Raw genomic sequence first — 12648 nt, 5'->3', positions numbered from 1 at the left:
TGCAGCAAGACTTATTGGTATTCAACTTTCTCTTGTAGAAATTTCCAAAATTCTTCAACTCCTTTTTAGATTCGAGCACATACCTATATATATGATATCTGCCAATCAAAGTGACTTTTAAATAATTCGCTGGGTATTGGTGGTTCGCTGAAAAGCCTCTTACAACTACCGAAGCAAAGTTTAATTGCATTTGCTAAATTGGTTTCGGGATTAATTTTAATAAATTTCTTTTCATTTCAGCATTAAAAAAATCTTTTCAGCTTAAAACTTAATTTTCATGACAACCTTATCGGAGTCTTAATTTACATATCTGTACAAACTATATACTAATTTTCTTCAAAATTCATACTGATAATTTTTCCCAATTATGTAATTGTAGATTAGTTTGAGCCGCGTTGCTCAACGCTTCTATACAAGCACCGTAATTCAATATGCTGTTGTGTGATATATAAAATCGTGGAGTAACATTTGCAATGAATTTTTCAATGAGAAATTTTAACACAATATGATTAAAGGCAAGTTTAAAATATATCTTATACTTTTTTCCAACTTCATTGCTGGAATTCCCTAAAAGGGATGCAAAATCGCAACCGTATTAAGAATTGCATAGGATTAGATGTGATAGGAATATATTATATCAAACCACGGTAGATATTTTAAGCAGACGGGAGACTGCACCTTATAAAATTATATATATAAATAACATACATAATTACATATTTACCTACATAGTACATATGTACCCTTCTTTTAATTGCGGTCCATTTTATACCAACAATAAAAAAGTTATATAAATTACATAATGAAAAAGCCATCTATTTGAATAACATTTTATAAGCTGTGCATTCTCCCACATCTTGGATAAATTTCGGCTCAACTATATATAATAAAATTAACGTTTAAATATTCCAACAGGTTAAAGAGTTACTGCTTTCCTTCGGGCAATTGCGTGCCTTCAATTTGGTGAAGGATGCCGCAACAGGCTTGAGCAAAGGGTATGCCTTTTGCGAATATGTTGACTTGAGCATCACTGATCAAGTAAGACAATCAATTAGAGTATATTCTACAAAATATTAAATCGCTCTTCAAAATTTTCCGCAGGCGATCGCTGGCTTAAACGGTATGCAATTGGGTGACAAGAAATTGATAGTACAACGCGCAAGTGTTGGCGCTAAAAATGCGCAAACTAATTCCGCTGCTGCGGCACCAGTAACTATACAGGTAATATACCATTTCAAATTAATAAATAGAACGCCAAACTAACGAGCTTTAGTTTAGGTGCCTGGCCTTTCAAGTCTTGTAGTCAATTCTGGGCCACCCACCGAAGTTCTCTGCTTGCTTAATATGGTAACACCAGATGAGCTACGCGACGAAGAAGAATATGAAGATATTTTGGAGGATATCAAGGAGGAATGCAATAAGTATGGCGTTGTCCGTAGTGTTGAGATACCACGACCCATTGAGGGCGTTGATGTGCCCGGTTGTGGTAAAGTATTCGTTGAATTCAATTCAGTTATGGATTGTCAGAAGGCACAACAGGCGCTGACTGGACGTAAATTCAGTGATCGTGTCGTGGTTACATCTTACTTTGATCCGGACAAATATCACCGGCGCGAATTTTGAATGAAAGTTTAAACATATTTAGGGGATTCACAACTTGTGTCTTAAAGTCTTAAAAATTGTCAATGTAAAGTAATGGTTAAAAGCGTTTTAAGAGATTTGCAGGGTATAATAAGAGCCAATAAGCTTGCCCATTACCGTAGGCGTGGTCGTTTGGAAACGAAATTAAGACGAGAATTTGGCATCACCGTTGGCGTTATCGACATTTATCCGATATACATATACCGACAGATAGTAACGAAGTATAAATAATGTTCGTTATTTTTCGACCTCATTGTTAAGAATTAAACTTAAACGATTGCAGATAATTCAAATTTAGGAACGAAACGACAATAAAAGCGGCGACATAGAAACGACAAACGAAGTTAGGCCAGAATATATCGCACGTTTAATAATATAACGAAGTATTTCAAAATTTAAATTTTGTGGGAAAACGCAATCAAAGTTTTATCATTTCATACAGTTGGTATACGAAAAGACGGATGGAAAGGCACATATCTTCGCCATATTTGGGAAGTTTGGTTATCTGTTGGACTGAACATACTCTACTTATCAAGCTTATTAATTGCATAATAAAATTTCCAAAAACGTAAATTTTGAGTTACACCACTATACTAGTAAACGTGCGATATATCCTATGAGTTAAAAAGAAATTGGTTCAGTTACAAACCTCTTTAAAATGTTAAAATTTTAAATTTTTAAGACTTTAAGACATCGCTTAGAACGTCTTGTGGATCCCCTAAATTAATAGTAAGTTCTTCTTTACTCAAACAAAATATGTAGTACAATCCACAGTTTTACAGTAGATTTCTTTCTCAATTCTTGAAAAGCAATAAAATTACATTTTAGTTCGGAAAAAAAGCTTTTTAATTCAAAAGTTGGAGATATGACCAAATTTGTTTAGCACCATACCAAAAATTTTTCCGTGTCCAGTGGTGCATTTCGTCGACGAATGGTGTATTTGCTCGACCGCTACTCAAAATTTCTGGCGGCAATTAGTTCACACTGACAATGCGCCTTCTCATTCATAAACGTTCTCTGGTTCAACGGCCTCACACTCTATAAAAAGATGTAAGGGAGTCTCCTTGGCCGCGTCGCAAAAGCGACACAGGTCGCTGAGCCAGATACTTAGTTCTTACATCTGTAAATATTCTTGGTTTCTCCTTTGAGAGATCCATGAGTAACCTATATCTTATCAGATTGTATCCTCCTAATATGCTTTTTGCTTGACCTTGACCCATGGTGTTACGCCAGTGCAGTTCCCTCAGTTTGCAATTTTCCTTTCAGGTTCTATCGGAGTCGAAGAAGCGGCCATTCTGGCCAGATGATCATTTCCTACGACCCCCATGTGCCCTGGTACCCACATCAAAACCTCCGCCTGAGCCTTAAGCCTCTCTACACCCTCCAAAATCAAGGAGGACTTGATCTCGAATGAAGAGAGAACCATAAGTGCCACCTGACTGTCGCATAGTGTAAGTATTCTCTCATTCCTATAATTTCTACGAAATATTAATCTCAACACACATTCTAATGGCATAGACCTCCGCCTGAAAGATGCCATGCAAGGTTCCCATGGGCACCGAAAGCTTCAGCCTGGGGCCGTGCACGCCTGCTCTAATCCCCTTAGGTGTTTAAGAGCCGTCAGTGAACCACTGTAGTGTGCTCGCCTGCATGTGACTCTCCATAATAGAAGTACATCAGGTCGCCTTGTTATAACCTCTCTGTTAATATCGTTTAGAAGTTGAATATTTGAGGGGGTCTGCCTCACCGTTCCCAAAGTATTCCTGGAACTCCAAGTTACCGCACCATAGGTCACTATTGGTCTCACTATCATGGTGTACATCCATCTGAGGATCCTCAGAGTGTACCCCCAGGATTTATCCGCTAGACGTTTGCACACCATCATCGCTCTCGTAGCCTTAAAGGTGACCGCATCAACATGGGCGTTCCACAGAAGTTTGGAGTGCAGGGTAAAACCCTGCCCTTACCTTTGTGGCGACATTGATTACGACCCCGCCTAAGGTCAAGTTCCTTATCCCCTGGAGATTTCGTTTCTTGGTACAGGGGACTATAGCTGTCTTAGAAGGGTTCATATTTAAACCTATGTCTGCGCACCATCTTTTTGCAAGGTTAAGTCCTCTTTTGACGATGTCGCGATAATCACTATGTCGTCCGCGTACCCTTGGTATCGGACGCCCTGTATCCATGGGCGTAGCCAGGTAGGGGCAGGGGGTGCTCGAGCCCCCCTAACTTTCAAGTTTTCCTTATAAATGTATAAAATAGTACCCTGACATGCCAGCTTAATAGGCTGGTTAATTCTATGCCGTTAAAAGAGCAATAACAAAAACCCTGATGTCTGAAGTCTTGCGGACAGCGCTTATCGACGCAGGACGGATTATAGGTCGCAGGTCGCTTGGTTCGATCCTCAGAAATAAGACCTACCCTAGTACATAAATTTGCCACACGCAATAAAATAAGCCACATCTGGCAGCGCACTAGAAAACAGCTGTGTTCACTGTTGCCAACTTCTTCTTACTTCAACTTAAACTTAGTGCTTTTCTTTATTCAAAACGGGAAAATTTTAGTTTAGTGCGTTTTGAACGCGTCAAAAGAGAGGAACATTGAATGTTCGTAAAATTCGCAGCGTCGGAATCGTGCAAGTGTGCGCAGCTCATTAAAATATATGGATGGCATTGTTGTAATTTATAGCTCTGCGGATTCGCAACGTGTGAATCGCGCTAATGTGCGCTTCGCTTTATGTTTCACGTTTTAAGCGGTCGAAAGAAAAATTCTTTGTTCCTTTAGAACACAAAATCATAAGAGAGAGCAGTGAGATTTAAACTACCACGTACTTCATGAAACTTCGTTTTTGGTTTTTGCTTTCTTTTCGTAGGAATTGTAGAAAAACTAAGCAAAACGAAGAAAATTGTAACATTTAAATACTCCAATAAAAATTTGGTGCTTTTTCAAATGCAATACTTGGCAACACTGGTTGTGTTCGTTGTGATTTGTTTATATATGTAGTGCCAAATTGTGATGAGCTATGAGCGTAAAAATCTTCCTGCCCAATTTTCTTTTCCACACTAAAGAAAACTGTGATATCTATGGAGAAATACAGATCAACGAAAACAATTCCGTATCATACTTTGTTATTGCACATCGTACTCATGAAAGCAGCAGCCAAACGGCGTCGGCTGGCAAAAACCTGCGCCACTTAGGACATATTTTCCGAGCTGGCCAAACCTCGGCATTACAGCGCCGTGATGTTGCTCTCAGCTTCGCCTATGACGAGGATACATCAAACATTTACTTGCTCAAATTGAGCATAAAACCTGCGGATACAACACACGCGAATGTCTTCCTTTATGATGTGCCAAAGATGTTGCAACTTCACCGATACAGCGTCAAAAACGCAACCAATAATGCGCCTAGTATTGAACATAGTAGTTTTGAAGGTCATTGTGACGACGACAGTGAACAATTTAATGATGTTAACATGTTATGCCGCCTATTGAACGAAAATCAGGAGGAGAATAAAAGATTGCATAAGCGTAGCATTTATGGTCCTTTAAAACGAACATTTTATTTTCTGTCCAACTTAATAACTAATACCGTAATTCTCTTGCTGGAGGCGCGACTTATTGTATCACTGCTGCGTAAGACAGTTATATATGATCACTATTTGGAATGGCGTCAATACCGTGATTATGGGTGAGTTGATGCAATTTACATTTGTATATTTATAGGTACATATGTACAAACATAGTCAGTTACAAATAAACAAATATTTTGCTTTTAGAAGACGTAAACTCAATATTACAGTGGACAAACTTCTAGGTGTTTGTGTTATGTTGTTTTTGCTTTTCTACGTTGCTCATCCTGGCGATTATCTGCTAACAACGTCACATGTGAGTTATAAATGTATTATATATTATTACGACATATGCCTAGACACAATTTTATATTTCAGCTAGTTATCCAAAAATTACGTCTGTTGTTACGATCGCTTAAAGGCAGCCCCATTGGCTTAAAACTAAATGAGCACCTTAACAATTTTTTGCTCGATTGTTTTAACTATCACATAGATTTGTGGGCCAAATTTTTGGGTATTTGTAGAAAATGTGAATTAGTAATTTTTAGTTTTTGATACTAATGTGAGTAATATACATTCCTGCAGATCTCATTGAACCGATAGTGCGTCAACTCTTCGTACCGATTGCACTACTTGGTCTTATCGGTTTATCTTTTCAATTATCATCGTTACCTTTTTTGATATCCATTATTGGTCTACATGCACATTGCTTTTATATATACACAGCAGTGTAAGTTGATCGCTTCAGGTGAAGCATAAAATATTATTTTGTTGCATTATTTTTAATCGTATTTTATTAATAGATTGCACAAAGTGGAAATCAAGGGCATTCAAGTACTCTGGAAAGTGATGCTGGGAAAACGGTACAATGTGCTCAAAAGTACATAAATTTGTATTATTTAATTCCTCCTGGTAAATATTTGATATATTTGTATGTACATACATTACTTGCAGATCGTGTCGAATCGCATAACTACGTCAACCGCCAGCTGTACCTAGCGACCATATTTTTTACAGCACTACTCTTTCTTTTTCCAACTGTACTAGTCTACTACGTGGTATTTACGACTGTGAGTTAGATATATGTAAATTTATAAAATCTTCAGCCTATTTATAATCTCTTTTTGTAGTTACGCCTCTGCATTTATCTAGTTAATTTAGCCATTCAAGTATTACGTCGAAATCTTTTGGAATTTCCGCTTCAAAGGTTACTGCAGTGGACTATTGGTCAATTTTACGATATAGGTATTTAAGTTAAAAACATGACATTAAATATTTTATTTACATCGGTTTTATTAATCATCTTACTTGACAGAGAGTATATATCTCGCTCATATACCACATTCGCCTTCGCCTTTGCTGCAGCCAGAAGCTACAAAAATACATATGTCCGTTTTTAAATTAAATATACAAAAATCGCCGTTGAGCAGGGTGTTTTCATGTGAAAGTGGAATCCTGCAAGATTTTCAAGCAGATGATAGGATGTCAATTAAAAATGCGTTTAATCGAATGCTCAGAGGAACATTTTAATGGTGTTTGTAGATCTTATTTCATCTAACCATGCCAGATATGAAAAAATCCGAGTCAAATGAAATAATAGTATTAGTTTTGAAAACTTACTAAAATTTAAATAAAATTTAAGGATTTCATATATCAAAACAATGTATTAAACATGCCATTTAATTAGTTGTAGATATGTACATTTAATATGCATGCCACAAATAAAAAAAGGGGTGCATATTATAGTCGCAGGGTCACAATTTGGCATTGAGAGCTCGTCCGAAAAATCGAAATTTTCGGAGATTAGACCACAATGTGACTATGAACACGCCCTTAGCTTTGACTTAAGGTTCAAATAAACTTACTATGTATTTTTGTACAAAAACGCGGTCTAAGTTTAATTTCACGGAGGAATAAACTAAATTAAAATTATCCTTAGTTGAAAGTTTGTTTGGAGTTCTACTATACCGTCGTTCGATTCGCGTCCCCACCAAGTTTTTGTACCAGCTAAAAGAGAACAAAAAAAATAATGGTTGTTTTATGAAAAATATTAGAATTAAAGAAACAAGTTCAGTATACGTACATTTCTCAAAAAACAAAAGATAGTGCGCCCTATAGATATAAATTTGTACTGATTACAACATAATTTGTTTTTGGGGTAAACAAAAACTAAGTTTTATTCAAGGTCAAAGTTCAAAAAGTAGATAAAGTTTGAAACATTGTTTTACATGGTTTTGGGTAATGCATGAATAATATTTTTATAAAAAATCATAAAAAAATTTAACTTGAAAAAAGCTATGAATATTTAAATTAAGGTACGCCACTTCGTCGTGGATGACATTCTCCTGTACTAGTTTAGAAAGAAAAATATCCAATCAGCTGATCAATCAACACCACCTTGTATTGATGCGCCTTGGCTACTACCACTACCTCTTTGATATGCCTTGGTTGGTTTTATTTCCATAGTGGAGGAAAACTCTGCGCATTGATGCATCGATATACGCCCTCCGATGCATCGACACATATCGACGAGTTTCGATGCATCGTTGCGAGGAAAAACATCGATGTATTTTTGCACCGACATACTTAGCAGAGAACAGCTTTGAGTATGATCGAGCCTTTTTGATCACACTCACTAAAAATCAAGCACAAGCGAACGCCACACTCAGCTACTATGTGTTCGATCGAGATGCATACCCGACAGCTGCTTTGGTTACGAACGAGTCTGTTCGATCACCCTCGCTATAAATTGAGCACAAGCGAACACCACACTCGGACACCCGCAGCTAACCCGAAAATTTGTGTAACAATGAAACGGACACCCGAACATTGCGATAAAATGCAGGACAACAAAGAAATTTACGCTGAAGGTAACTGGCGCCAATATGTTCCCACAAAGCATACGAAAATGTTGTTGCTTTGTGCTTGTGCATACGCAATGAAAAAATTAGAAGCGAAGTAGACAAAAATGTTTTTGCATCTATTTCGTATAGTTTCGCGTGGAAAGCTGTGTGTGTATATATTAGAACACAGCCTAAAACTATGTAGGTACATAAGTACTTTTACAAAAAATAAATGTGCACCGAGTGTATAGGGCTTGGGCATTGCCGATCTACACACATTTATACCTAAATGGATGTAGGCGTCGTGATGCCGCATTTTGTATGAGCAAAAATATAAGAAATGGTTAAATGTACACTTAAACAAACTACCGAAAAATTCAACCTTCTCTTTACCCTCTACGCACAAAAACTAAGAACACCGCGATGAGAAGGCAACATTTTTTGTAGAAACAAAAACGTCATAAGCCAATCAAGAAAATTTTGTGCACACTCGGGTTGAAACTCGAACACCCGGGTATATTGAGCTGCAAAGCACCCGAACCCAATCAAGTATGTATGAAAAGCAATCGGGTGTTGTGGCCAACATGTTCGTCTTGAGCTCAGTCGATAACGAACAATACTTCTGCTCGTATACAGAGAACGATGCAAAACGGGTTTTGTTAGATGATCGAGTATACACGAAAATCATGCACCCGCTGCAGATGTCTGATACTTAGGTATCAGTGCTTGTGCGAAGTAGGCACCCTAAACTTTTTTTAACCGAAGAAATATGACCCTGTATTTGGCAATCTATTACTATTTATCTGGCAACTGTCATCTGTCACACGTTGCCTACATAAATGTGTGAATGAAACAGTGCTAGTACACCAAAAAAAATTCTAATTTACTTCAGGTTTCTATCAGCTCGCTGGCCTGCTAAAGATTTTTACAAATCTAAATTCGAGCGAAATGTCGGGATACGTTGCCAGGAAAGGACCCTTGATCTTCTGTGAGTATTCATTAGTGATTAAATAAAAAATATGTTTCGTGAAAGCAATTTTCAATTAATAAAGGGCATTTTGCTTTACAATCATTTGATTACGTAAATTGCGTTATATCAATTTCCGTAAATAACTAAAAAATGTTTTTCTATATTTCAGCAAATTTGGGCAAATGGGCCTATAACTTGTCCGGCTTCAATCAATACGGTGAGTTACAATCGTAAATACCGACCTGTACAAATATGTTGATCTATAATTAACCTTCAATTTTGTGCACAAACATCATGCTACTCTGCATATAGGTCTGCACCGTGATGATTGCCTCTATGAGAATGAGGACGTTAAGGAAGCTATTCGTCGGCTCCCCCGCAAATTGTACGACGAACGTAATTATCGCATTATGCGCGCTCTGCATTTGTCCATGACAAAAACACTATTACCCAAAGAACAATGGACCAAGTACGAGGAGGACGTTAAATATTTGGAACCCTATTTAAAGGAGGTCGTCAAGGAACGTGAGGAACGCGAAGAATGGAATAAAGACCATTAAAGCATTGAGTGCATAATTTTTAGTTTAATGTTAAAAAAATGGACTTATTTGGAGATGTGTAAACTAAAGAAATCCAATAAATTAGGAAATTTAAATTATTTAAAATGTTCTTCCAAATCGAATTTTCCAGGCGTAAAGTGTAGAAATACAAAGCACATCGGTAAAGGTATACTTTTCCTTTTCCAGACCATGCCGTAAAAAAGAGAAACATTAACGTGGCTAAAAAGCTACAGTAAATAACTGCTTTTAAAAACTTCGTATATTCAGAACTTAAATTTCGTACTAATGTAATGTAACCAAATAGTAATTAGGGGATTCACTAGACGTCTTAAGCGTAGTCAAATTTTTCAATGTAAAATAACGGTCAAAAGGATTTTCACTGAATCCGAATAGCCACAAACGTAGCGTATACTTTGTATTCTGTGATAGCACCAAATATTTTTAAACCGATAGAAAATATGAGGCAACGACAGTCGGGTCTACCGAACCGGAACGACCTAGATTTATATCTGACCAAGGACTGTCGCTCCCTAAAAACTCTTTGGGGAATTTGTATGCTGTTGCAACAACATGAGGCAGTGAGAGCTTATGTACTTATGCTATTCCTTAATTTTAAGGTACAAAGGTACATAGAGTACCTTAAAATTACAGATAAAACGACGTTTATTTCAAAATTTAGCAGATTTTCCGGCCTCATGCGTAACTAGCTCTTATTATGCCCATAAAATCCCTAAAACCGCTTTAACAGTTATTTTATATTGAAAAATTTTAAGACTGAGGCATTACATCTTGTGAATCCCCCAAATATCTAGGATCTCTCTGTATTATGGCTAAAGATTCCCACTCGAAAATATTCTAAAAAGATGCTTTGCTACTCTATTGGAAAAAATTTTGAATACTTTTAAGTATACTCTGTAAAAACTAGCCTCTACAATTAGCTACAGAGGAACATACCTTTTGGATCAATGGAGTATTCAAAATTGATCCTAGTACCGGTACTCGCCCCAAGAAATTTACCGCCACGGGGAAAAATCCGCTGGAATTTTGAAGAGAAAGTTTATAATATATCCCCTAAATCATAAAGAATATAAATACCTGAATAACACAAAGAATCCATATAACTCAATAACCATTCCGATCATTGGAAATCCCAGCAGAACCACAAAAATTCCGCCAAAAAATGCTGTGGTACCTTTAACTTTGTGCCGTTGAAAGAAAAACCTGAATGTGCGTTGAACTCCAATTACACATGCCAGACCACTTAGGAAGAGCAACTGAAACAATGCGAACAAATAAATAGAATTCAATGAATGCATGTAAGCAGTAAAATGCTTACGTTTCCTATAGCCAGCAATCCTTTGTCGAACAGAAATAGAACACCCAAAAATAGGAATGAGACACCAAATCCAGCCAGCCCAATACCGATTTCTATAAAAAACATAAAGCTTACGATTAATTAGTATCAATAATACACCAAAAACATGAAGATTCTGAATAACAATTGCTGTGTGCACGGACTTACTTTGTAAATCTGTAACTTCAATCATAGCGCTGTATTTCTAATGTGTAATATTTAATCTGGAAACAATTAAAATGACTGTAATTAGTTAAAACATCAGCGCCTATTTTCGGCAAATATTTGATTGCTTCCACGTAAACTGATTTCTTTTGGGTTTGTGAACAGCTGATTGGTGCTCGCATGACATTTGTTTTTTTTTCTGACAACCAGTCAATATCATTTTTCAACACTTCAAAGGCGAATTTATACAAGGTGGCAAGGATGGTGGCAAGGCGAATTTATACAAGGTCAAGGCGAATTTATGAGGTGGTGTTGATGGCGAATTTAGATTTTCGACGCGTTACTTTTTAATGTTAAAATGATGTGTTTGTTGTAAACAAGGCAAATTCATATTAAAACAAACACACAATTTTGATATTAAAAAGTACCGCGGCGAAAATCTAATTTCGCCATCAACACCACCAGGCCAATTTATATATAATATGTCAAAATGATGTGTTTGTTGTAATATGAATTCGCCTTGTTTACAACAAACACATCATTTTGACCAAGGCGAATTTATGCAAGGTGGTGTTGATGGCGAACTTAGATTTTGGCCGCGGTACTTCCTAATGTCAAATTGATGTCGTTCTTGCAAACAAGGCGAATTCATTTTTCAACAAACATCATTTTGACATTTAGAAGTACCGCGGCGAAAACCTAAATTCGCCATCAACACCACCTTGTATAAATTTGCCTTGATTTTAACATTAGGAAGTAACGCGGCGAAAATCTAAATTCGCCAGTAACACCACCTTGCTTAAATTCGCCTTGCACCACCTTGTATAAATTCGCCTTGGCAGAACTGCTATAACTGCCATCCTTAAATTGGCGCGTCAAGCGCCAAACAACTGTCAAAAATCCTCATGCCCATACAATTTGTATGAAGCATCCCACAATAACGCGGCGCTAACGCCGAGCAAATGGAATTTTCATTTTTGACAGGGCGTTACGTGTTGAAGTTGGATGCGGAAGACGGAAAGAAAGAGAAAGGACAAAAAAGTGAAAGAGGAAACGAGAATAAAAACGAGAGGATCTGAGAAAACGTCAAAAATTACGACGCGTTGATTTGGGTATAGCGCGCGCTGACACTCGTTGGCGCTAGAAAACCCAACGCTTGGCGCGCCAATTTAGGGACGACAGTAAGTTGTATGCGAATCAGCCTTTAGAGATTCAAATAAAAAAATATATGTTTATTGAGCTTTGTACCACGATTGTTTATTAGGAAAAATTGAAAAAAGCAACAAAGTCTAAGCGGTAGAAGTTATAGCAGCTGTTTCGGAGATCACCACATCTCTTCATCAGACTTCTTTTTTCTAGACTTCAGCCAGAGAACGATTAGATTTTCAAAAAGGAGGTGTCACATGAAAGGGCTTGACCTGCAGATGTGCAGTATGGTTTTAGTCTTTTAAAGGGTTGCCATATATACGAAAATCAAATTCAAATTATTTATTAAGTTAAACGAATTATCCCAATATGGTTATCAAAAGAAATGGTTTTGAATA

At 37.0% G+C, this 12648-nt stretch overlaps 4 protein-coding genes across 10 annotated transcripts in view; 3 read left to right on the top strand and 1 right to left on the bottom strand.

Moving 5' to 3' along the window:
• LOC118733781 (splicing factor U2AF 50 kDa subunit) overlaps positions 1-2374 on the top strand; it is a 106114-nt gene extending 103740 nt beyond the window's left edge. The window contains exons 4-6 of the mRNA XM_036463339.1: positions 916-1038; positions 1102-1221; positions 1279-2374. Of these exons, the coding sequence (XP_036319232.1) occupies positions 916-1038; positions 1102-1221; positions 1279-1623 (588 nt within the window). The 3' untranslated portion in view covers positions 1624-2374. The remainder of the gene's footprint in view (positions 1-915; positions 1039-1101; positions 1222-1278) is intronic.
• A 2248-nt stretch (positions 2375-4622) lies between these two features.
• LOC118733777 lies at positions 4623-7072 on the top strand. Of its 2 annotated transcripts, none has more exons than XM_036463334.1 (8): positions 4623-5331; positions 5423-5528; positions 5591-5726; positions 5798-5942; positions 6016-6092; positions 6167-6282; positions 6343-6457; positions 6528-7072. In XM_036463334.1, exons 1-8 carry the CDS (start codon positions 4664-4666, stop codon positions 6740-6742), a joined length of 1578 nt encoding a protein of 525 aa, XP_036319227.1. In that variant the 5' UTR covers positions 4623-4663; the 3' UTR covers positions 6743-7072. The 2 variants fall into 2 exon arrangements, with proteins under 2 accessions (XP_036319227.1, XP_036319226.1); XM_036463333.1 differs by having other exon boundaries at positions 5420-5528.
• Positions 5797-11299, bottom strand: LOC118733778 (vesicle transport protein GOT1B). 6 transcript variants are annotated; one of them, XR_004992288.1, is made up of 7 exons: positions 11108-11299; positions 10922-11013; positions 10681-10859; positions 10540-10621; positions 7181-7219; positions 6521-6667; positions 5797-6433 (listed from the first exon to the last, which is right to left on the bottom strand). XR_004992288.1 is itself a non-coding variant. In XM_036463336.1 (6 exons), exons 2-6 carry the CDS (start codon positions 11024-11026, stop codon positions 6650-6652), a joined length of 423 nt encoding a protein of 140 aa, XP_036319229.1. In that variant the 5' UTR covers positions 11027-11030; positions 11108-11299; the 3' UTR covers positions 6481-6649. The 6 variants fall into 6 exon arrangements, 3 of the variants coding, with proteins under 3 accessions (XP_036319229.1, XP_036319228.1, XP_036319230.1); XR_004992290.1 differs by having other exon boundaries at positions 6521-6584; positions 7078-7219; positions 11108-11297; XR_004992289.1 differs by lacking the exon at positions 5797-6433 and having other exon boundaries at positions 6481-6667; positions 7078-7219; positions 11108-11297.
• On the top strand, positions 8852-9690 carry LOC118733780 (cytochrome b-c1 complex subunit 7). The gene is made up of 3 exons (XM_036463338.1): positions 8852-9043; positions 9195-9242; positions 9338-9690. Exons 1-3 carry the CDS (start codon positions 9004-9006, stop codon positions 9583-9585), a joined length of 336 nt encoding a protein of 111 aa, XP_036319231.1. The 5' UTR covers positions 8852-9003; the 3' UTR covers positions 9586-9690.
• Positions 11300-12648: the final 1349 nt, after the last annotated feature.

This window comes from Rhagoletis pomonella, unplaced genomic scaffold (genome assembly GCF_013731165.1).
Source record: "Rhagoletis pomonella isolate Grant_MI unplaced genomic scaffold, Rhpom_1.0 Rhpom_scaffold_00002, whole genome shotgun sequence".
NCBI lineage: Eukaryota > Metazoa > Arthropoda > Insecta > Diptera > Tephritidae > Rhagoletis > Rhagoletis pomonella.
This window is presented reverse-complemented; position numbering and strand designations above follow the sequence as displayed.

Coding starts and splice junctions, on each gene's coding strand:
- LOC118733778 (XM_036463335.1), bottom strand. CDS start 11,132: ATGATTGAAGTTACAGATTTACAAA. Junction 10,622..10,680: donor GGATTCTTTGTGTTATTCAG/GTATTTATATTC, acceptor TCAAAATTCCAG/CGGATTTTTCCCCGTGGCGG. Junction 7,220..10,539: donor ATACTCCATTGATCCAAAAG/GTATGTTCCTCT, acceptor GTTCTCTTTTAG/CTGGTACAAAAACTTGGTGG.
- LOC118733780 (XM_036463338.1), top strand. CDS start 9,004: ATGTCGGGATACGTTGCCAGGAAAGGACCCTTGATCTTCT. Junction 9,044..9,194: donor GAAAGGACCCTTGATCTTCT/GTGAGTATTCAT, acceptor TCTATATTTCAG/CAAATTTGGGCAAATGGGCC. Junction 9,243..9,337: donor GTCCGGCTTCAATCAATACG/GTGAGTTACAAT, acceptor CTCTGCATATAG/GTCTGCACCGTGATGATTGC.
- LOC118733777 (XM_036463333.1), top strand. CDS start 4,664: ATGAGCGTAAAAATCTTCCTGCCCAATTTTCTTTTCCACACTAAAGAA. Junction 5,943..6,015: donor TTTTATATATACACAGCAGT/GTAAGTTGATCG, acceptor TTTTATTAATAG/ATTGCACAAAGTGGAAATCA. Junction 6,458..6,527: donor TGGTCAATTTTACGATATAG/GTATTTAAGTTA, acceptor CTTACTTGACAG/AGAGTATATATCTCGCTCAT.